At 46.8% G+C, this 23157-nt stretch overlaps 1 protein-coding gene across 1 annotated transcript in view; it reads left to right on the top strand.

The window, feature by feature from the left end:
* Positions 1-23157, top strand: part of REV3 (recovery protein 3) — a 51004-nt gene that overhangs the window by 17767 nt on the left and 10080 nt on the right. Inside the window, exons 10-19 of the mRNA XM_087373968.1 lie at positions 58-540; positions 16165-17548; positions 17659-18140; positions 18223-18639; positions 18953-19107; positions 19216-19801; positions 20049-20195; positions 20586-20861; positions 21216-21323; positions 21747-21952. Coding sequence (XP_087230094.1) covers positions 58-540; positions 16165-17548; positions 17659-18140; positions 18223-18639; positions 18953-19107; positions 19216-19801; positions 20049-20195; positions 20586-20861; positions 21216-21323; positions 21747-21952 — 4244 coding nt within the window. The remainder of the gene's footprint in view (positions 1-57; positions 541-16164; positions 17549-17658; positions 18141-18222; positions 18640-18952; positions 19108-19215; positions 19802-20048; positions 20196-20585; positions 20862-21215; positions 21324-21746; positions 21953-23157) is intronic.

Here is a 23157-nt window from a genome sequence, read left to right as displayed (position 1 = left end):
AGATGTTTCTTATATTTGAACTGTTAGAATGACTTAGATATCCGTCTGTGGTGTTAGGAGCAGGCAGGAAAAGGAGATGGGATTGATATTGTTCTGGGACAAAATGCTTCGCCCGAGCGCCATGTTCAAGCTGCACCGTATGAAGGTGTCTTTCGCAGGGCCTTTGAAAATATCATTGATGTTCATGAGCACTTATCAGGGGATAAGAATGAATGTTTGGACAAGAAAGAGCCTTCTGTGACTGGCCATGAACCACATATAGAGGATAGAAAACGGGCGGCCGTTCCTCCAGAAAATTTTCAGAATGTTGGAATTGCATCTTCACAGGGACATGATGCTCTTTTAAAGTGCACACAAGCTGCACACTCCAAGGGCAACATAGCATGCAAAGATTTTAAAGAAGGTGAGGAAGGTCTCCATAGTATGATGTTGGGAGGAAGAGACGAGAAAGTATGCCTGGAATCATTCTTAGAAGATGGAAAAACCGATGACCTGGTTGATGAAGATGTAATCAAGCATCAACAGACACAAAGCTCCCAGGTAGATCAATGCTTTGATGTTTTATGAGCAGTACTTATTACTTTGTGCTAGTCTTCTATGTGATTACAGAAAGTCTGAGACTTGACATAGATGTGTGAGATCACTGATCTGGGGCATCAGTAAGGTGCCTTTACAAATTTTAAGCATCTCTTGTGTTGTTTCCCCGGAGAGTGAGACATGATACTGGAAGACTATTATAGTAATGTTTCAGTAAAGTCTAGTATTGCTAGTAGATAGCCTTTCTGTCCCAATTTTTGGGAGGATAACTTCTTGTGGCTGTATTCCTTGAGCATATTCAAGTTGCTGCTTTGCACTGAGTGGATCAAGATCTGCCCAAAAAGGTGAAAAAGCTTCTTGACTAAAGTTGCCTCCCCCTATTGACTTGTCGACATATTCCTCTCCAAATGTGCCATTTTGCCAAACTCATAATCGTTACGCTAGGTCAGCTAGGGCAAATAAGAAATCACCATGAATGGACTTTCTCCATTAAGATTTTGTGCTGACCACAGTCCAAGCCTACGTACCCTATTGCTTCTTGCAGTGACAGATTGGGTCCATCCTAGGCAAGCCAAGTGATTGCTTTCTATATGAGAGAACGTTGATCTGAAGGTGCCAATTGCCTTCATATGAGAGACCATTGATCTGTAGAATGTGGAATACTTTTTTTTCCGGAGAGCTGGGCAGTGCGAGCAATTGAAAGAAGAAGAGAAATACCTTTGATGCAAGAGGAGCTTACATTGTGCATGTTTGAAGTGGTTGATGGATCATTCGTGGAATGCACCAATGATGCACCTTATTTTGGTGCCTAGGTGGCGTTAGGATTAAAAAATGATGACATTCATTAAATAGTAAATGCGCAAAGGTCTAAATGGGACCAAACTTGGTAAGATGCTTATTCACACTATGGTATGGAGTCCTACGATGTGCCTTCCACTGAAAAGTAAATCCACCTGCAGTGGACTCGCTTAGTTCCTGCGAACGCCCCCCCCTCCCCCGCTCCCGTCTACCCCCCCCTCGCGCTGCGCGGCCCCTCCCCTCCCCCTCCTCCTTGGCCGTCGCCTCCCGCTGCGCCCCTCCGTCCCCCTCTCCTCCCTCTCCGCCCGCCGTCCCCCCCGCTCCGCTCCTACCCTCTCCGCTCTCCGCTCTCTCCCCGCCCCCCCCTCGCGTTGCGCTACCCCCCCCCCCGCCCCCTCCCCCCCCGCCGCGGCGCAACGCTCCCCCCCCCCCCTCCCCCTCCTTCCTTGCCTCTCCTCCCCGCCCCCTCTCGTGCAGCGCTGCCACACCCTCTCCCTTTCCCCCCTCCTCTCCCCGCGCTGCGCTGCGCTGCCCCCCCCCCCCCCTCCTCGTTCCTTCCCCTCCGCCACCCGCTCCCTCTTCACCACCTCTCCCCCCCCGCTTCCCCGTACCTCTCCATCCCTCCCTCTTTCCTCCCCCGCCTCTGTACCACTCCCCCCCTCCTTCGTCTCTGCCGTTTCCTTCTCATTCCCCCGCCTTTGGAGCGTTCGCAGTTTGTTGGTGCGGCATGGCGGCCAAGAGCCCAGAACCGGTGGCCCAGACGGAACCCCCCCCCTCCATCTACCGCGTAACACTGACAGAGCATAGGGTCTCCTTGGTGAAGCAGGCCGCCACGGACTTCTCCCAGACATCCGTTTATGGGAGAGTCATTGGCTACTCCCCTTCACGAGCAGACATCAGGGACTGGCTGCAGTCCACCCTCTACCTTGAGGACAGCCACATTGAGGAGGTTGCACTCATGGGACGTGGTATCTTTTGGCTCAAGCTCTCCTCAGCACAGGCTGCGAGTGATATGGTCAGGCGATCCCCTACTTCTGTGGGTGGGAAGATCATCCTTATGGTCCCATGGTATAGGGGTTTTAGTGTAGCGGACTTCGATGCCCGCTTCCGCATTCCTCGCCATCCAGTTACCCTCATTTTCCTAGTCCTCAGCACAGGCTGCGAGTGATATGGTCAGGCGATCCCCTACTTCTGTGGGTGGGAAGATCATCCTTATGGTCCCATGGTATAGGGGTTTTAGTGTAGCGGACTTCGATGCCCGCTTCCGCATTCATCGCCATCCAGTTACCCTCATTTTCCTAGGCCTCGCAACCGAGCTTCGCCCGATCATCAAGGAGTGCACTTTGGCTGGCCCATGCACGACACCTTCGTTGATGCGGCGGCAGCCCAAGGGGTGCCACGTGTCAAAGTGGCAGTCCTAGATCCACAGAGTATCCCCTCAGAGTTCGAGATCGAGACGGACACATGTGTGGTGACGCAGCACATTATGGTCACTGGTTGCCCAGATCAGTGTCTGAGATGCCACGGCTTCGGGCACCAGGCGCGCTCCTGCCCTCGCTTCACGAGGACAGAACCTCAGAAGGTCCCCATCCAGGCAACTCAGGATCCCCCCCGCTAGGCATCGACACCCCTTCCAGAAGGGGAAGGCTGGACCGAGGTCAAAAGAAAATGGAAAGGAAACAAAGCTGGACCAAAAAAGCCTTCCCATCTACAGCAAGAGCCCCCCCCTGTGGTCACCAATCAGCAGCAGCCCGGTAAGGGAAAGGAGAAAGGGAAGGAGAAGATCAGCGAGCCTCCCCCTCATCCTTCACCCCGCCCTCCCTCCCCTCCCCCCTCCTCCTCGGTCCCCCTACTTCCACCCCCTCCAGGATCCCCTCCAGCACCGGTGGTTTCCGCTCCCCTCTCTTCCTCGAGCATGATCCAGAGGGAACCCCCCTCTCCGCCTGCGCCACCTGCAGCCCCGAAGCCAGCACAGACCTCCCCCACGCCTATCCCTCCTGGCCCGGCGGAGGGGAGAGGCCCTTCCCCGCAGAAGGCCAGCACCACTCCAGCTTGTTCGACGGCCAGCACCACTCTAGCTTGTTCGACAGCCAGCACCCCTCTCTCTAGTTCAGACTCCTCATCCTCGTCCCCACACCCAAGGGCTGCTCCTAGAGCTCTACCTTTGGAGTTTTACCGAGCAGGACCTTGGGATTATTTGGATGCAACGGGTATTGGCTCCTTCCCTGCATGCCTAGACATCTTGAGCAGCAGTGGAAGGAGGGTGACGTTCGTCTGAGATGGCGCCAGAGCGCCAAACAATTCCGCCTTTTGGTCATTATTCAACTGCCTCTGGAGTGGGTCTACGCGGAAGGGCTCCGCCCGTGGAGGACCTCAGAGGTAGCGGGTTTCTACAGTATTTCCCTGGCAGAGGCGTCGAGCTGGTTAGAGAGAGCTTACCACCATGGGACGAAGGGCCTATCCCCTCTGTTGAAGGTTTTAGAGGATGGGTCCGATGATCCGGCCTCTCCTTCGAAACCCTCACAGAAGCGCCTTCATCTGCACACTGGACATCCTCCGACCACCTTGACATCGACCGCAAGCAGACAGCTGTTTGTGGCCCATCTCCTCTCTTCATGAGTATACGCATTATCTCTTGGAACGTCAACGGGTTCCACTCATCAGGAACCCGCGGCCCCAGGAAGATGGTGCTCAGACAGGAGCTCCAGCCAGCCTTGGTGGGAAGGGTAGATGTGCTCCTATTACAGGAACACAAGCTTTCGGCTTCTCAGACCAGTATTTGTGGGAAGGTCCTCACAGGACGCTCCCACACCTACTGGGAACCTTCGATTGGCGAGCAGGGGAGGAGCGGGGGTGTCTGTACCTCCATCGACGCTTCTCTAGTTCAGCATGTGTGTGGTTTTGGCACCCTGATCCCAGAATGAGCGCTTTGGGTGGGCTTGAATATTGAGGGATCCCGTATCGGCATCCTCAATATCTATGCCCCGACCGACCTCAGACGGAGAGCCGCTTTTTGGAGCTCTTTGACAGACTTATTGCCAGAGATGGATTCTTGGATTGTAGGAGGGGACTTCAATAACCTTGAGACCTTAGAGGATCAGCAGGGACGGGCCCAGAGTTCCTCGGTATAGCTCAGGCGGAGCAAGTAGATTGGGACTCCTTCCTGTTCGCAGTGGGAGGTCGGGACAGCTGGAGGGAGCCTTCCTTTCGTAAATGGACAGGGAGTCTGGACTTCTCTTGGGGTTACAGGAGGGAGGGAGGCAGACTTCTGGAGCGGCTGGACCGTTTCTATGTCAACGATTGGGCGCTTGGCAGAGGTGGAGAGTCAGGAGTGGTTCCAGGGACGACACTCTCTGACCATGCCCCAATCATCCTAGTCCTGGACTCAGCCTCTCACTCCTCACCTCCACGCTCATGCCGGATCTCAGACTCCATCTACTCCAGAGCAGCGGTTCGCAACAGGATAGTGGAGTTGTGGAAGCAGGATTGGGACCCCATGGGGGATATGGCAGCACAGGTAGCTCAGGCGCTTGCCGAGTCTAGTCTCATCTGTCAGCAGGAGGTGATTCAGTTCAGGCAGCAGTGGTCTCAGACGAGATCTCGCCTCGATACAGCGGATGCAACAGTCTTCTCTAGGCTCTGAGGAGCTCAGATGGCAGGAGATTCGAGCCCGAGCCATGCTAGAGGAGATCACCGAGCGACGCTCAGAGTTCTCGTTTCATGCTTCCAAGTCCTTCTGGGCTAGGAAAGGTGACAGGATGTGCAGAGAGTTCTTCAGGACTCATGGCCAGAGGTCAGCAGGGGAACAGCTCCGATCTCTTAGAGCGCAGGATGGTAGTGTCAGGACAGATCCAGAGGAGGTCCGGGACTTGGCGATAGATTTCTACAGATCCCTATTCCAGCAGGAGCCCCCAGACCCTCGTGGCCTCCGATGCAGGGAGGAGGTGTGGAGGTATACACCGTTGCTCGTGCAGCCTAGCATGAGTGATTCCCTCCTCGCCCCTTTCACCGTGGCAGAGATGCAGGATGCGGTGAGCGCTATTGATGGGCAGAAATGCCCAGGTGAGGATGGGCTCTGTAGAGCTTTCTTCACCACCTTCTGGGAGCAGGTCCACCAGCCCTTGCTCGCAGCCTTCCAGCATATCTTCTCCAGCGGACAGATGCTAGAGAGCCTTGCGACAGGCTTGATTTGCCTCATCCCCAAAGGGGGGACCGGTAGGAGATCAGACAGTGGCGCCCTATCACCCTCCTCCCGACTGCCTACAAAATCCTCGCCAAGATGATCAGTAGCCGCATCCGCCCCTTGCTACATGACTTGATCCATGACACCCAGATTGGTTTTGTCCAAGATCGTAGCATTTTGGACAACATTTTCACTTTCTCAGAGGCGACAGAGTGGGCCCAGCACAATGGCCAGCACCTTGCCATACTCCTTGACTTTGAGAAGGCGTAGGACAGGGTAGACTGGTCCTTCTTGGAAGGTACACTCTCGGTTCGGTTTCTCGGACGAGTGGATCAGAGGTATTGCTAGCCTCTACAGGTCGGCCTCCAGCCGGGTTATCATCAGCGGCAGGATGGGGGAGAGATTCACCCTTGATCGCTCGGTGCGTTAGGGCTGCCCGCTTGCGCCCTACCTCTTCCTATTTTTTGCGGAGGCCATGACTCACTTCCTACGAGCCCATACCACTGGTCTTCGTGGGATGTGCCTCCCTATTCGAGACGATGCAGAACTTCTGGACTCCGAGTATGCAGACGACACAGCCCTATATGTGCAGGATGATATCGAGTCACTGGAGCGAGTGAGACTGTCCTTAGAGGTTTTTTGCGTAGCCGCTGGGGCGAAAATCAATTGGCATAAGTCAGTTGGTTTTCTTACGGATCCGAGAGCCCCAGCTCACAGTGGGGTATTTTCCTGGGGTTTTGCTGGATCCCTAGAGGACAGACAACACGTTATACCTGGGATTTCAGGTAGGCCTGGACATCACGCCGGCTCAGCAGTTCTTACCAGTCCTAGTCTCCATACGACGGAAGCTAGCCTTCTGGAGCATGGCTCGGCTATCCTTGGTAGGCAGGGCCCTTGTGGTCAACCAGGTCCTTCTTGCCACCGCTTGGTACGTGGCCTCTTGCTGGTGTTTCTCAAGATCGTGTGTAGCCCAGCTGAGGAGACTGGTGCGGAACTTCCTTTGGTCTGGTTCAGATGGTTCCGGCACCACCAGAGCCTGGGTCGCCCGGCAGACGGTCATTCTCTCCCAGACAGAGGGCGGCCTTGGCATCATAGATCCAGAACTGCAGAGTCAGGCACTACTTGGCAAGTTAGTCATCCGCGGTCTGACCCCAGGAGGGCAGACGTGGAAGCTCTTGCTTCAGCATGGTCTCAGCGTGTGTACCCCCCAAAGAGGGGGTGATTGGCAGCCCTCTATCCGGTGGATCTTCACTTCTGCCCCATTGACTCAGCCTCGTTCCCCCTTCCTCCGTAGCCTCGTCTCGGTCTGGAGGAAGTTGCGACACAGCCTCTCCCAGGTTCCCTTTAGCTGCCGAGAGGAGATAGACAGACAGCCTCTGATCTGGAGCAGCCAGGTGACAGATGATACAGGTCGCCAGCTTGGAGAGAGATCCCATATTCCTTGGGCGCTCTGGGCACGTGGGCCCATGCGCTCGCTCCGGGTTTGGAGGGACGTCTACAGCCAGCTGAGCCCAAGCGAGCTGGCAGTAGCAGTAGGTATGGCACGTGGGATCCAGGCTCGGCGAGTGGAGATCGATGCTGCCATTCCTGCAGGTTGGAGGATTCCCATGATCACCAGACAGCTCCTCCCGGGAGATGAGAGGTGGCTAGGGCAGTTCACACCCCGTGGCATTCCTTTGGTGGTTGCAGGCCTTTTCTCAGACTCCTCGATCCACTTCTTCTCCGTTGCCGATGATAGCCGCCTCCAGAGCAGAGAGGCCGTGATCGACCCCCAGCTTCCCTGGCAGCGCCTTCGCATCATAGGGCTGCAAGGGAAAATGTGGCATATAGACCCCCTGATTATGCAGGACCAGGACTAGAGACTCTGGATATGGGAGGGCCGTTCCTTGATAGAGGTGGAGTGGGACCCAGGGGAGTGGCGCTGGCCACCATTGGAGACCTCAGAGAACCCTACCCCCTTCTTCTCTTACAGTGCGTGTACTGGTAGGCGTGCTCTTGGGGCTATCCAGTGCGGGCTACCCACATAGGCACATAGTTGGTATGCCCAAGGGATATCTCTGGTCTTTCTTCGCACATTTTGGAAGACTCTTTGGGCAAGATGGCGGCCGAGGAAGATCTCTTACTTTTTTTGGATGGTGGCACACAAGGGGCTACCAGTTGGCAGCTGGCTGAGGCAGATGGGGCACTGCCAGATGTGTTTTCAGGAGGAGTCATCCCTGAAGCATTGCCTTTGGAGCTGCTCGCATGCTCAAACAGTTTGGAAGGGAGTCATGGGGATCTTAGCGAGGGCTGCACTCGAGCTAGGACCGGTCACTTGGGGAGTCGTTTGCTGGTGCAGCACCGAGATGGGACATCACTTGGCTTATGAGTTCTCTAGGCAGGATCCAGTCTTCTTCATCACGCAGGCCACCTGGGCATACATGGACAGCTTCCCTTGGCATCTGACAGAGACAGATGCAGGAGCGATGACTCGGCACCCAGTGTGGGAGATCATAGGGAGCATTGCAGGCTGGCATATCTGGACTTCCAGATGCGCATAGACCTTAGGAGATCAGGCTTCTTCTGCTACCCAGACCCTAGCAGACATTTGGAGCATGATCATTCGCACGCTCAAGGGTCAGTGGGATCAGATTCAGGGGGAGTCCCGGGCAGGGAAGGAGAAGAGACGGCGCTTCCTTCGCGACTGGGACCACCGAGAGCTGTTCTTCCAGCACTCTGCTCAGAGTCTTCAGTGGCATTACTCCCCCCCACCGTGGCTGTTTGTCCACTCTCCGCCGATGATTATGCCCTGAGAGGCTTGTAATTAGTATTTTGGCTCCTCGGGCTGTATCCATTTTGTGATGGCAGCTCGCTGGCCTTTAGGCCCTCTTGTACTCTCGTTTTCAAGTAATATAACTAGCACTACTTTTTGCGCAAAAAAAAAAAGGAGTCCTAGGATGTTTGGTCCCATATCATCTTTAGTCTCATCCTCAATATCCAATACCAAGCGTCCCCTTTGTGCATTTGACCCATATGGAAATCCTATTAACGCCAAATCGATGAATACATTGGGATGCAAGTGGCTTCTTTCCATAGTTAAATGCACACCTTGAGCTTTATCTTCTAGGGTACAAGGTTTAGGGAAACTATAATAAAGACAACTTCTATGGTTGGAGGGCCATTTGTGCGACATTGACTTCATAGACTATCGTTTTATCTTGACGCTTCCACATTGCTTTGTTGTGTCTTGCATCTTGGCATTGATTCAAGATTTTGCCTCTTTATGCGAGTCACTAGTATCTATATTTTACTTCCTCCCATTTTGCTCCTTTGTCAGTACCTGGGTCTTTTTGCAAATTTTGCAAACTCCCTCCTACCATCTTTCTTCATTGGCACATCTAGGGTACCAACGTGCCAATCATGCACCTTACTTTAATGCCTAGGTGGGGTTTAGATGGAGGAGGGAGTCCCCTCAGGTCCCTGCAGCCCAAGAGGTAGCTTCGAATCACATTTCGTCATGGTCACCCTGTGCATTAGGAGCTACCTTCGTTCTTAGGTGGCGGCCCTAGGATGTGCCTCTTGATCTGGCAGGAGGAGTTACTTGACTTTGAGTTTGTACATGATACGGCCCTTTTGGTGAAGGACACGACTGAGAGCTTAGAGGGAGTTTGGTATGTCCTTGTGGTGCATTGCTTGGCGTCTAGGGCGAGTATCAACTGGAACAAATCAGTTGGATTCCTCATGGTATGTCCTTGGGGTGCACTGCCTGGCGTCTGGGGGGCTAGTATCAACTGAACAAATTAGTTGGATTCCTCATGATGATTGAGGAGATCTTGGAGTGGGGTGCGTCTCTTATTTCCCATTGGATTCATTGGGGCCAGGCAATGCAATACCTTTCAGTAGAGCAACAACGTCCTAGGTTCGGAGCCTTGGAAGCTCTTGCTTCAGCTCCTCACATGGGAGGAGATAGGCATCTGTCCCATTGTTGGGTCTTCTTAGAGGCTTCCCTCATAGAGAAGGGGCACTGTTTGATGAGGATCTTACATAGGATGTGGTAGCGTGAAACCACTCGCTCATAAAAGACAGCAAATACATTCTCATAAGCTCACTCAACTCTCTCTCTGTCATTCCCTCACTTTGCAAATAGCTAGGGCCCAGGACAACATGTCGGGCTGGACCTCCCCCGAAGGTACTTTATTACTTGAGGGAAAACTGAGTACAAGAGTTCAGCGTGAAGCTGCTCATACCAATCCCAAAACGTGAATGAATAGTTACATGAGCTCTTAGGCTCTCTTTCTTGGCAACAAGCCACTTGTCAAATTCTACATTACTTTCCTAATTACATGCCACCAAGGGCAACTCTGGAGTCTTCGAAGCACTTGGTCACGCGAACAGCCTCCTAGATGCTTGTTAGGCTCCATAGCGCTTGGGAAAATAACCCTTCTTAGTACTGCAACAATTAAATAAAGCGCACCACCATGGCACCCATTAATTGTTAGCGCTTTACATGCAAATAATACACTGTGGACTAATTCTAGTCACGGTGGGCGTCCCCACTGAACACATGTGCACACATAACAAATATATAAATATATTTATTCTCTAGTTGACCGGAGTCAACACTCTTGATCATAATTAAGGTGGCTTTGACCAAGGGTCGAGGCGCCTTAATTATAGTCGAGTCTCTCCAACCGAAGTTGGCACATCTTGGTTAACTGCAGCTAACCTTCTTGATATAAACCAAGTCTTCCTGACCGAAATCAGGCTTACTTGACCGAAGTCAAGTATCTTTGACTGTTGTCAATTCTTTGACCAATAGAAGAACTCTTTTGACCATAATTAACCTAGATGGAAAATTCTTTAATTATGATTAAATAAAATGGTCAACTGTACTTTGACTTAGGATATTTACATTGTGGTGACATCCCCTTGGCTTCTATTCAGTTGACCTTAACTAAAAAGCTTCCTTGTAAACATCCAAAAGCTGTGGATGATCGGACAACATGTCTTCATCCATCCACTTGGCATCTAATGCCGTATAATTCTTGAATTTTACAAGGTACCTGTAAAATTCCTTGCCCTGAGGGCCTTTGCGTATAGTATGGTACACAATCTGCTTTGGCTGAAGGACCTTCTCTAGCTCATCCACTTCTGGTGGATCCTCTGATATTGCCTCTGTAGACTCTGGCCCTTGAAATTTCTTTAGAAGACTCACATGGAATGCATTGTGAATCCTCCAATGCTCTGGCAATGCTAACTTGTATGCAACCTCATTTATTCTTTCTGTAACCCTGAAAGGGCCATAGTACCTGGGAGAGAACTTTGCATACACTTTCTGTTTGCCTTTAAACTTGCGGAGCCTAGCTTTCTCGAACTTTAAAGGTACCCAATCCTGTTCTTTGAGATCTAACTGTCTCCTATGCTTATCTGCAGCTCTTTTATGCTTCTCTTGAGACCTTTCAATCGCTGTCCGGACTTGGATATAAGCTGTCTGTAGGTCTCTCACAAAGTGATCAGCTGCAAATATTTCGTCCTTGGTCCTCAAGATAGGTGGCAGAATCACCTTCCCATAGATGATCTCAAAGGGAGCTTTCCCTGTAGAGCTGTGTAATGTATTATTGTAAGCGAACTCTACCAATGGTAGGTACTTTTCCCAGTCTGAACCTTGGTCACCCATGTAGCATTTCAGCATATCCAATGCTGTAGAATTTGCTACTTCACTTTGACCATCTGTCTGAGGATGGAAAGAAGAAGAAAAATTCAGATTCATCCCCATATTATCAAATAAAGCTCTCCAGAATAGACCGGTCATTCTGGGATCTCGATCACTGACAATGGACTTAGGCATACCATGGTGCTTAAAGATCTGTGCCATGAAAAGCTTAGCCATATGATCTGCCTTTATAGTTTTGCGAACCGGAATGAAATGAGCTTGTTGGCTGAATCTATCAATGATAGTCCAAATCCCATCATTCCCTGACTTTGATCTTGGCAAATAAAAAATGAAGTCCATTGTAATACTTTCCCACGGTGCCTGAGGCACGGGAAGAGGCATAAGTAGGCCAGGTGCCTTCCGTCTATCATACTTCACTTTCTGACACGTAAGGCATTCAGTAACAAACTGATGTATATCTTTCCGCATCCTTGGCCAAAAGAAATACCTCTCTAATGCTAGCATAGGGAGGTGCATGGCATTCTTCCAAAATCTTTTTCCTCATCTCCTGGGTGATACATAGGCAGTGATCTTTCATTAGATACCCATCTTTCAGGGAATAGTGATTGGTGGACTGCCCCTCTTGCATTTGCTGTAAAATCTCACCAAAATCTGCATCATTAGCATATTGCTCCCTTATGCCTTCCAAGTCCTGATGATAAGCAATAGTCACATTGTTGATTTGGGGTCTTTGGGACAAGGCATCTGCCATTCTGTTCCGAATTCTTGCAGTATGGACAATCTGAAAATGATACATTGACAGCATATTTGCCCATTTCATATGCTTCTCGGAGAGTTTTGTCTGAGTTAGAAAATATCTCAGACTTTGGTGATCTGTTTTAATAGTAAAATCTGCACCCAAAAGATAATGCATCCATGTATTCACAGCATGAACTACAACCAACAATTCATTCCCAGATATCTCTCAGCATCACGCAATCTTCGGCTTTCATATTCTACTACATGTCCATTTTGATGTAATGTAGCCCCAACACACTCTCTACAAGCATCGCAATCAACATCAAAAGGTTGATAAAGATCCGGGACTACAAGAATAGACTCTGTAGTCAACTTTTCCTTGAGTGTATTGAATGCTTTCTTCTGTGACATTCCCCATGTGAAGGCTGCATTTTTCTTAGTAAGGTCAATGCCTGATGAATCTCCTGTAGTAGGAGCAAAGTCCCAAAAAACTACGGACCTCATGTACAGTTTTTAGCTCAGGCCATTCTTGGATGACTCGGATCTTTGCAGGATCCATTTGTATTCCATTCTTGGATATTATGTGCCCAAGATAATGGATCTCTTCAAAAAAGAATTCACTTTTCTTGCTATTGGCAAAAACCTAATGATTTCAAAGTTCTTGAAACACCAAAGCAAGATGTTCCCTGTGCTCTTCTTTTGTTTTTGAAAAGACTAGGATATCATCAAAGAAAGTACCCGTGAAGTGCCTATACTTTCGGAAGATGCGATCCATCATTCCATTGAATGTGGCTGGAGCATTTGTCAACCCCAAAGGCATCACTAAGTATTCATACAACCCAAATGTAGTGCGAAAAGCTGTCTTATGCACATCTTGTGGTTGTATTTTGACTTGATGATACCCACTCTTCAAGTCTATCCTGTTGAAAACTGTTGCTTCTCTGAGCTGGTCAAGCACATCATCCATGTGTGGTATCGAAAAATCTATTTTTGATGGTCATCTTATTTAATGCACGATAATCAATGCACATTCAAAAAGAACCATCTTTCTTTTGTACTAAAAGTACTGGTGAGCAAAAAGGGGATGAACTGGGTTGAATCAACCCTTTGGACAGCAAGTCCCACAGCTGAGCCATAATCTCCTCTCTGAGTCGCACTGACTCTATAAGGTGGTCTATTTGGTGGCTCACTACCAGGCATTAACTCTATCTGATGATCCTCTAGTCTCTCTGGGGGTAACTCCCCTGGCAAAGCATATGAAAAACAATCTTTAAAGTTTACAAGAAACTGAAATTTATCTTTGTCTGCATCATTCATTTCAGCATGCATATCATTCTCTTTTTCTTTTACAAAAACCATGTACATGGAAATTGTAGACTTTATTGCTTTACCACATGTAACATCAGATACAATGGGGATAGTTTCCCCTTTATTCCTGGCAACTAAACGCTGGTTTTTCCCCCTATGGATAAAACTCAGCACCCTCTCAAGGTATTCTATCTTTACTTCCTTTCGATGGAACCACGGTGTACCAAGTACAACATCATGCTGCTTGAGAGGAGAAATTAAGAAGTCCTCCTAATCTACATAACTCTGAACATGGACACGAAGCTTTCCAATCAAAGGAGTAACTTGCACTGGATTTCCCTGGAACATTTGATCAGCATCAAGAGCTTTGCCTAGCTCTCCAGTTTTAATCCCTAATCTCAATCTTCGGATATGAAATTGTCTGTAGACCCTGGATCAAATAGGATTAATGCTTGCTGATCTCTTACCTTTCCCCATGATAGCAAAAGCTCTTTTTCCTAACATATGCTCATCCCTACGAGGCTTGTTGCATCTGTGTACAATCAATCTCCTATCACAAGAGAAAACTATGAGCTTCTAGCACTCCAAGCTCATCCACACACGTTGAGAGACGACAGCTCCAAGGTCGCTGTAAATATATAAGTCGTGGAAGATCTGCATGTTGTCGTGAAGAGGCAGAGACTCGTGCCAGCGTTTCCATCCAATAGCATGAGAGTCACGTGAAGGTCGACTCTCATGAGAGGTTAAGGGCTCACGAACCTTTCATGCTTGCATACGCCTCAGAGAAGATGACCGTCACCTTGTTATGGAACCACGTAGAAGGTCCTTTCAGATTGTGCCACATGGCCAATTCGCTCATAGAGAAAGGTGGGATTGACAAGAGTTTGAGTAGGAGCTACTTCACCTCTTTTATGGAAGGCGAGAAATTTGCAAATGGTTTCAAATACCCTACTTATTTGTGTGTCGCCAATCTTGAAGCATGCATTCTTAATCATGCATGCAGTTGTGAACTGTGCTTAGGCCCTTGCTCTTGGCCTTGCATGGGAAAATTCACCCAAAATTGGGACATGCAATGGGATTTGGACGATTGCATGAAGTACTTGTGTGTATTTTGTGGCTTGCATGTTGTCTTCTTTCAACATGATGGAGGATTTATTGTCATGCACCAATGATTGGCGATTCATAATTGTTATGCAAGTAAAGGACAGCCAAAAAGCTGCACTAAAGGTATGTAACTACAGTTCTAAATGAAGGGTTCTAATTGATTGTTGGACAAGAGGCTATAGATAGATCATTTTGCTAATTTGAGTCAGCCTTTCCAAAAGTGTTCAAATTTTAGCTAAAAGATTAGGCCTTGAGTCTATTCCGAACATTGATGGCCAAACTAAGTCTTTGCCTAATTTAGAATCTTAAGTCTTTAGAACCAGTTAGGTTTGACGATTTCAGCATTGTGTTATTGCCTAGTTTCTTACGGACTTGTCGCCTAGAGGCTAGCACTTTGATTGTTATCCACTTGCTATGTTGTCGCCTGCTGTAAATTTACCGCTTTTGATCGTTCAGATACGCTCCTACCATGGCTTTTAATAGAGGCTCAACCATCCTTTATTTTGCTCAGCTCTCTGACTTATCAATCCCCCGATAAAGAGTGATCAGCATCCTATTCTGTATATAGGATTCGTCTGACAAATCTAGGGCATGCGTGAACTGAAGCACTGCAGGAGTATTCGGACAGCTTCTTTACAAAAGTCTAGCTTAATTTACGATTCAAAGACCGTATTTCCCTTGCCTAGTAGTCGAAGGCTATCTTTTATAAATTGTCTCCTGTAAGAAATTAGAATCAATTCATTCAAGTAGATGTTGAATGTAGTGTATTCAAATCTCGATGAGAATTGAGTAGTGAATTCAGAATTAGTTTCTGAATGAAGTTGGAAGATTCTGGAGCTAATACTTCTCCAATATAGCATGCTTGGTAAATGTCTTGATTCCAAAACTCCTTTGAAGGGATACCTAAAAAAATACTCCTATTTGGAATGACTAAGAAGTATAGGTTAAAAATCATTGATTCATTTCTTCTACCTTGATTTATGCCAGCATAAATCTTATTTGGAATGCTGGACTAACTAGGGTATAGGCTTACCAAAGCCTAGGCTTGCTAATCTGGGATCTAGGATTAGATATGAGGTTAGAGCATGGCCTAACTCAAGGTTAGAAATAACCTAGAGTTATGACAAGAGCTAGCAAAGGTAAGTGCTAGATCTTGTGGTTAGAGCTGGCCCACTAAAGGCATGGCATGGCTAGCAGAGGGTGGTCACAAAGTAAAATAAAGTCACTTTACGCATGCATGCTAAAGAACAGCCTATGAATAGGCACAATCATAAGGTGATATCTATCCTCAAAGGGGCAAGCACACCCACATAGAAGTCTCCTCACTCAATAATTGTACACGTGAGATGATAAACTCTAACAGGGGGATCCCTGTAGGGGAACTAGTCGGTTAGTTGTCCACCAAGGTTTGGGAACCTTTCTATGCTATCTAGGGGAGTTAATCCGCTGGCCGGGCAAGGATACAAGAGATGATCTCGGCCGATAGTGCTTTGGTGAAGGCTAGCGTCGTTGAGAGAGGAAGTCCATGATAGGATGTTGTTGATGCTCAACTTGGGCAGCTTGCTTGGGTCCCTTTCTCCTATATGGTCTCTGAGAGGTAGCTTGCCGTTTGGCAAGCACCACAGTCACTCCCGTCATTTGTCTCCCCAAGTCAGAGAGTAAGGAGGTATCTGTCACGTGTGGTCCTCATGTGTGGTCAACAGATGACGAGTCTATGGTGTCATGCTCTCTGGATCCCAATTGTGTTGTGTCGCTTACAGCAGAGAGAGAGAGAGAGAGAGAGAGAGAGAGAGAAAGAGAGGTTTCAAAGATGGTATCAATGTCAAAATTTTCTTCTCTTTAGGATACAGATCAAGAGGCATTGGAGCTTCTTAGATGGATGATCAGTTCGCAGCAAGATGATGATGTTGTGGGTTATGAGTGTGACAATGAAAAAGTGGTGGACGAGACATCATGGAGTCAAATCTTCCAATCTGCGGATGAAGCTCTTGCGGAAGCGATTTTGGAATACGAAAGTTTCTCACAACATGAGTGCCAAGAAATCATTGAATGTTCTAATAACATGCAACAGTCAGAAGGGTGCACCCATGATGTAAGCAATCAAGGCAGTGGTGCAATGGTAGACTTTGTAGGAGCATGGAGGGGGGATGATGTGATGTCAATACCACAGTTTGATGGTTCATGCGACGAGAATCTTCCTTTGGATGGACGTACACTAAGCAGTCTAGGAGAGAGGAAATATGGGCCTCACACAACATCCCATGTCAGTATGGAGCACCAGTCTTGGAATGATGCTGCAAAGCCTTGTGTAGAAGGGGGACCGCTTTTTTTAATTGGCGAGGGAAGTTTACCTTCAAATGGGGAACAGATTTGCTGTGGCATGGGGCCTGAAAAGTGGGAATCTTCTAAGCATGAGACAGCATTGTATTTAAATGAGGGACGGATAAAAAGCATAGAATCTGACTGTAAAAAGAGAAAGGAGCAATCTTTACGAGACATGATGCGAAGGAAGCGGAAACAAAGACATCAAACGCATGTAACGGCTCTTGAATTTTCCCCAGATGGTAAATCTGCAGACATGGAGGATATGATATTGCTAAATGGATTGACAAAATCCTCTACAGATAGCCATCCTACTATGAAGATTGTTGCGCCATTTGAGGCTCAAAAATCAAGAATCCTGGAAGAAGATAAACCATCGCAAAAGAAATTTGCAGAAGAAAGATGCCTAGAGATACATGCACAGCACAAGTGTCCTCCACAAAATACTACATCACAACGGTATTTGAAGTATGGACCTTTGCCTCTTGTAAATACGGGCATTCAGGCTCTTACTTCTTTTCCTTCACCTTCACAAGATCAAGACAATGAAGCTCCATTGAGTGTTTCTTTAACACAAGAGGATACCATGAAAGCTGAAGGCTGTTGTCCATCAAGTGCCCCTTCAACAGGAGACAAATATACTGAACCTGAAGGTTTCTGTCCATCAAGTGAACTGGAGGATGACTCTAGTCTGAGCATACCTTTGAATCTTCAGAATGATGGCACAGTTTTTTGTCTGCTAAAACCTGCAAAGTTGCCACCTGCTTTAAGTGAATTGAATTGCTGGCTCAGGGGCCAGACTATGGACCTTGATCCTCAAAGCAACCAAACTATCCAGCAAAGCAAACATGATGCTGAGCAAAGTGATGATCGCTCAATCAGTGCTACTTACATTCCAAACACAAGTCTGTTATTTTCGGTAGCCTATTGACTTTCTTATCGAATTTGTTTTATTTATATTTAATTTGGATATGTCTTATACTTTATTCAGTCTCTGCTTGTTTGTAAATTTCAGTGAAGTTCAACCAAGCTGGACAGCTTCCCCCATATTTTTTGGGTGATGATACAAAAACACGAAATTCAACCAGAGCCTATGCCCATAAGGATGTTTGGAGTCCATTGCTGGAAGATTACTACTCTCTGGGCATACCTTTGCATTTTCAGAATGATGGCACGGTTTTGTTCCTGCTAACACCTGCAAGGTTACCACCTGCCTTAAATGAAATTGACCACTGGCTCAGGCACCACACTAGGGACCTTGATCCCCAAATGGATCAGGCAGTCGAGCAAAGTGGTCATGGCTCAACTAGTGCAGTAGATACTCAGGGAAGCTGGACACAATGCGAGGACACTCCGGTGTCCTCTCAAGTTTTCAAGCCTTCATCTCCTAAGTATGATGAAAACCAAGCACTTCCCTGCCACGTAGATGACTATGCCATACCAACGGCAGTGACTCATCATCGTGCTTTTCAGTTGAAATCTGCTTGTTCAGGAATGGTAAGAAATACATCAAAGTTTGCAGAACAAGAGTTTTCTGAGGTTTTGGCCCACCGACTTGCTTATGCTTCTTTTTGTGCAGGCTACAAGCACCATTGCATGTGAAAACAAGCAGGTTGCAGACAAAAATGGATGTCAGACTGTAAACCAGCATAACCCACAAGAACATTCCTCTTACTCGAGAGGCCTCAGTGCTCAGTGGACAGAGACATATGCTGAAGAGAGATGTGCTGGAGCATCCAGCTGTGAGCCAAAAAAGTTTCTGGTCGCAAGAGTAGGGAATCAAAAAAAGAGGACTGGATTGGATGCAAGTTCTGGTTTTCAAGATACAGGGCCCCTGGACAGAATGCCACAACTTCCGTTCAGAATCAATGGGGACATATCACAAATCTCTGGCCCCACCTCTGCAGGAAATGATGTCACACCTCCCAGTCAAGCGGGTTTTAGGGATCCAGCTGGTTCTGGTTGTGGCCAGCGAATCTCATTGATGAGTATTGAGGTTATCATAACTCTTTTTGATGCTATTCTTTTGGTAGTGGTTTTCATTTTCATACGACTGGCTTCAAGCGAAGCCAGGGATGTTTCTGACCTTCAGCGTTCCATTTTTTCTGTTGTTTTGAGTGTTGGGACATGGGCTATTTAGGCTCTGGCCTTTTTATGCATCTTATGAATGCTTGACATTGGCCATCTAAGCTGTGACATTCTATGCATTTAAAGGATGCATTTTAGTGTATGGATTTATCTTTTAGTTGTAAGTTAAGGTCTATGGATAAACTTGCAATACTAAACAATGGTGCTTCTCTTCTGTGAAGGTCTTCGCAAGCACTCGTGGCGACTTACGACCAGATCCCCGATATGATGCAATAAATTGCATTGTAGTGGTTCTGCACGATGATAACACTCAAGAAAATTTTGCGAGTCAGACCATAGTACTTCTTTATGATACAACTGCTAATTCAGCATGCAGGTTGGTCATTCTTTTATTTTTTGAAGTGCTTCTAGATTGCATATCTTAATATTAGTTGGTTTTGGGAGTCAGCTGAGCATTGACCTGAAGATGTGAAATATCATGCAGAAACCTTGATGTGCTTAGAGGCTGTGAAGTCGTCACGCTGAAGGATGAGGCTTCCTTGTTGCAAATGTTTGTCTGGCTTGTTCGTGTATACGATCCAGATATGATGGTTGGTTGGGAGATCCAAGGGTTCTCTTTGGGGCTTTTAGCAGAGCGAGCAGCCAGTCTTGGTATAGGGTTGCTGAAAGAAATTTCAAGAATCCCTGTAAACAAAACAGCCTCAAAGAGAGTGGGAAATGCAGGCAGTGAAACAGAATGTGATTTATTTGCAAAAACACATATAGAAGCGGGGATTGGTGATGCTTCAATTATAGATGACGAGTGGGGTCGAACACATGGAAGTGGGATATTTGTTGGTGGTCGAATCGTCTTGAATCTTTGGCGAATAATGAGAAATGAGCTTAAACTTGGAATATACACCCTTGAAGCGGTTGCTGAAGCTGTGTTGAAGAGAAAAGTTCCATTGATTCCTTGGCACACATTGACTCGCTGGTACTCAAGTGGACCTGGAGGAAAGCGATATTGCTGCATAGAACACTTCATGGATAGGGCAAGGTTAAATTTGCAGATAATAAATCAACTTGACCTGGTAGGGTTTCGGAATGGGTTTTGGTTTGCAATTAGATCAAGAAAGGACTTTTTGGACTGGAAGAAAAAGATTGTAAAAACAGGATTTTTTGTTGAGGGCTTCGTTTAAGAAAAACTTCAGAAAACTTTGCATTGCAAGATTGCAGTAACAGTAGCTAGTTTGAACTTATTTTAAACTTCCTTCCATGTAGTTTCTTTGTCATTTGCTCATCAGCTTTGCCTTACATCCTGTTTCCTTTTATTTTTAGGTGAATCGTACCTCGGAGCTTGCTCGCGTATTTGGCATCGATTTTTTCTCAGTTCTGTCTCGTGGCTCCCAATATAGAGTTGAATCCATGATGCTCAGATTGGCACATACCCAAAACTTTCTTTTGATTTCTCCAAGTAGGCAACAGGTGTGTACCCTCTAATGACTTGGTCTTGATAAGTTCTTCATATTTTCTTCTACAGTTCTTGGTGGACAAGGAAGCTCTCCAAACACCTTTCACTCTGCGTCATTAGCTGCAGATCGTAGTAATGCTTATGAGACCCAATGAACCAACCATACTGATAGTTAAAAGCTGAGTGGGAGTGAGTGCTCACTCGCTAACCTGTTGTCTTTTGCAAAAAAACAACCTCCCAGAAAAAAAAGCACACCATAGAACACAAAGCCCACTTTAATGAAAGCTTCCTATATCTTTTTTTTCAATCCAGGCATCATTAAAATTTTCATGATGCCTTAACCCATACCTTGATTTAACAGAAGAATCTCATTAACTTGATAATTTTATTTCATCACGGTGCAGGTGGCATCACAACCTGCAATGCAATGCCTGCCGCTTGTAATGGAGCCAGAATCAAGATTCTATACCGATCCAGTGGTTGTATTGGACTTCCAGTCTCTGTACCCATCTATGATGATTGCTTACAATCTGTGTTTTTCAACTTGCCTAGGAAACGTTGTACCTGATAACCCAAAAGTTCTGGGTGTCACTTCATTGGATTTCCAAGCGGGGGTTTTGAAGGATCTTAAGGACTGTGTGACATTTACACCTAATGGTGTCATGTTTGTTGCTTCTAAGGTCAATTCCCTCTCACCTTTCAAAATTATAATCCTGGTATTTTGAAAACAAGCTAGCATGTGCGCTTGCATGGTTGTTTGAGTTTAAAAATGATGGGGCATGGATCTCAGAGAGTTTCAACAGATTGCAAAATTTGAAAAACAAGTTGTTTTAGTGTGAGGATAAAAATGCATTCTGACTCACGACAGATGAATAATCTTGCTTGCTTCTTGTTTACTTTTGGCAGGCCTATTCAATTGTGTAGAGCTAGTCTCTGTATTCAAGATTATTCTGGTCAACAAAAGCATTTTAGAAGGCTGTTCCTCCTTGTGCACTTTCTGATTTTATAATGCTTACCTTTTTTTATGGGTTCAGGTCTGTCCAGGTGTTCTCCCAAGGTTGCTACAAGAGATATTATCAACCCGGATCATGGTAAAGAAGTCAATGAAGAATTTGAAGCCCACCGAGAAAGTGTTACAAAGAGTAAGTCTTTGACTTGTGAATGGTGTGCGGATGGAATATAAATACTGTGTGAGTTATATACTCTGCTAGAGAGCTGCACAAAGAACTTGCCAGAGGCAGTGGCTCGTCATCATCTGCATCATGGAGTCCGGGTTTTTTTAACCCCTCTCTTTTTCATGATGAGATTGCTTTGTCTTGTTCCTGGATAATGTTTGTATTTTAAAAACAGGGGCTACAAATCAGTCTACCATTTCAAGGTCATGCAAATTGCATTCATTTGCTATTTTTAACCGAGTATGCCTGCTGGGCCATTCTTAACATTCAACTTTTTGGACTAAAAATACCATACCTTCATTGTTAATTTAGTTGAAGCTATGAAGCCTTCCTAAAAAGAAACATGTTGCGCTTTTGACAGCTGGATATTGACATTTGTTTTTTCCTCAGGTGCTCAATGCAAGGCAATTGGCTTTGAAGCTTATTTCAAATGTTACGTATGGCTATGCAGCAGCTGGATTCAGTGGCCGAATGCCTTGTGCCGAGCTTGCTGATAGTATTGTGCAAAGCGGTCGATATACATTAGAGAGAGCAATCAAGTTCGTCAACACAAATTCACAATGGAAAGCACATGTGGTTTATGGAGACACGGACAGGCATGCCCTTGTTTTCCCCTTTTTGCTTTAAAAGATAAAACGTTGAGAGGAATATAATATATATATATATGTACAGGCACGCATGCATGAATGAAGAGAGAGAGAGAGAGAGAGAGAGAGAGAGAGAGAGAGAGAGAGTACAATGAGCTGAATGGGTGGAGCCGGCATCTACTTTTAAGACAAGTGCAACATAAACATAAAATCACTAGTGCAAAGTGCAAAGTGTTTGAGGGCACCAGAAGCAAGGATGCTGTGGTGTGGTGTCACTGTAGTGATCCTCCGTGATGTACAGGGATGTGTCGGCCTAAGACCCATGATAGAGCGCTGGCAATGATCAGTATGCATGGTCTGCTGTGGTCTCCTACCTGTGGCCCTGCGTCGGACAAGTGCCACTGTTACACCCACACGCATGCCTGATCTGGTTATCATGGAGGGAAGATAACCAAGCTTGATCAGTGCATCGAAATGCCGGTGAGTTTGTCACAGGGCCTATGTGATCACTCTTGGAGTGGAATCTAGCTGGACACCCTGATCTCGTCTATGTGCCCTGAGCAGCTGGTCTTTGTGTCGTACGGCCTCATGAATGAAAGTCACCAAAACATCTCTGATCCGAGGGCTACGGGAGGCTGGATAGCTTAGCACTTGCAATGATTTAAAGATCTCGTTCAAGATCGTACTTCCATGGGCAGAGTAGTGGGGACGGTAGAAGACGCAGACTGTTATGGGGACATCTGGGAGATGGCAGAGGTGAGTCCGTCTGTAGAGGGGAATGTTGGCTGGCTAAGGGGTAGGGATGACAAGGAGTACTGTCAGGAGGCGTAAGGGGGTATGGTGCCGGTCAGGCTAGAGGGGCATGTTGAGGCTGGCACTGATATCGATGCCAATGCCGATGGTGTTGCTGAAAATGATGGTGCTGATGCTGTTAAGATGGTGACGATGTTGAAGCTGAGAATTCAGCTGTAAATTAGAAAACAAAACTATAGAGAATTCAAATATAAATTAAAAAACAAAACAATACAAATACAAATATAAATATAAGATTGTGGATATATTCTACTTTTATAAAGGTATATATGAATACAAAACTATAGTAACAAAAATTGAGATATAAGCAATAAATAAAAATAAAATAAAATAAATAAATGTATGGATATATGTATGTATGTGTGTATATATATCTATACATGTATGCGTCTCTCTCTCTC

The sequence above is a fragment of the Dipteris shenzhenensis genome, chromosome 4 (genome assembly GCF_047967505.1).
Source record: "Dipteris shenzhenensis isolate YYH24624 ecotype China chromosome 4, Dip_SZ_1.0, whole genome shotgun sequence".
NCBI lineage: Eukaryota > Viridiplantae > Streptophyta > Polypodiopsida > Gleicheniales > Dipteridaceae > Dipteris > Dipteris shenzhenensis.
Note: the sequence above shows the minus strand (reverse complement) of the source record. Positions and strands in the feature narration are given on the sequence as shown.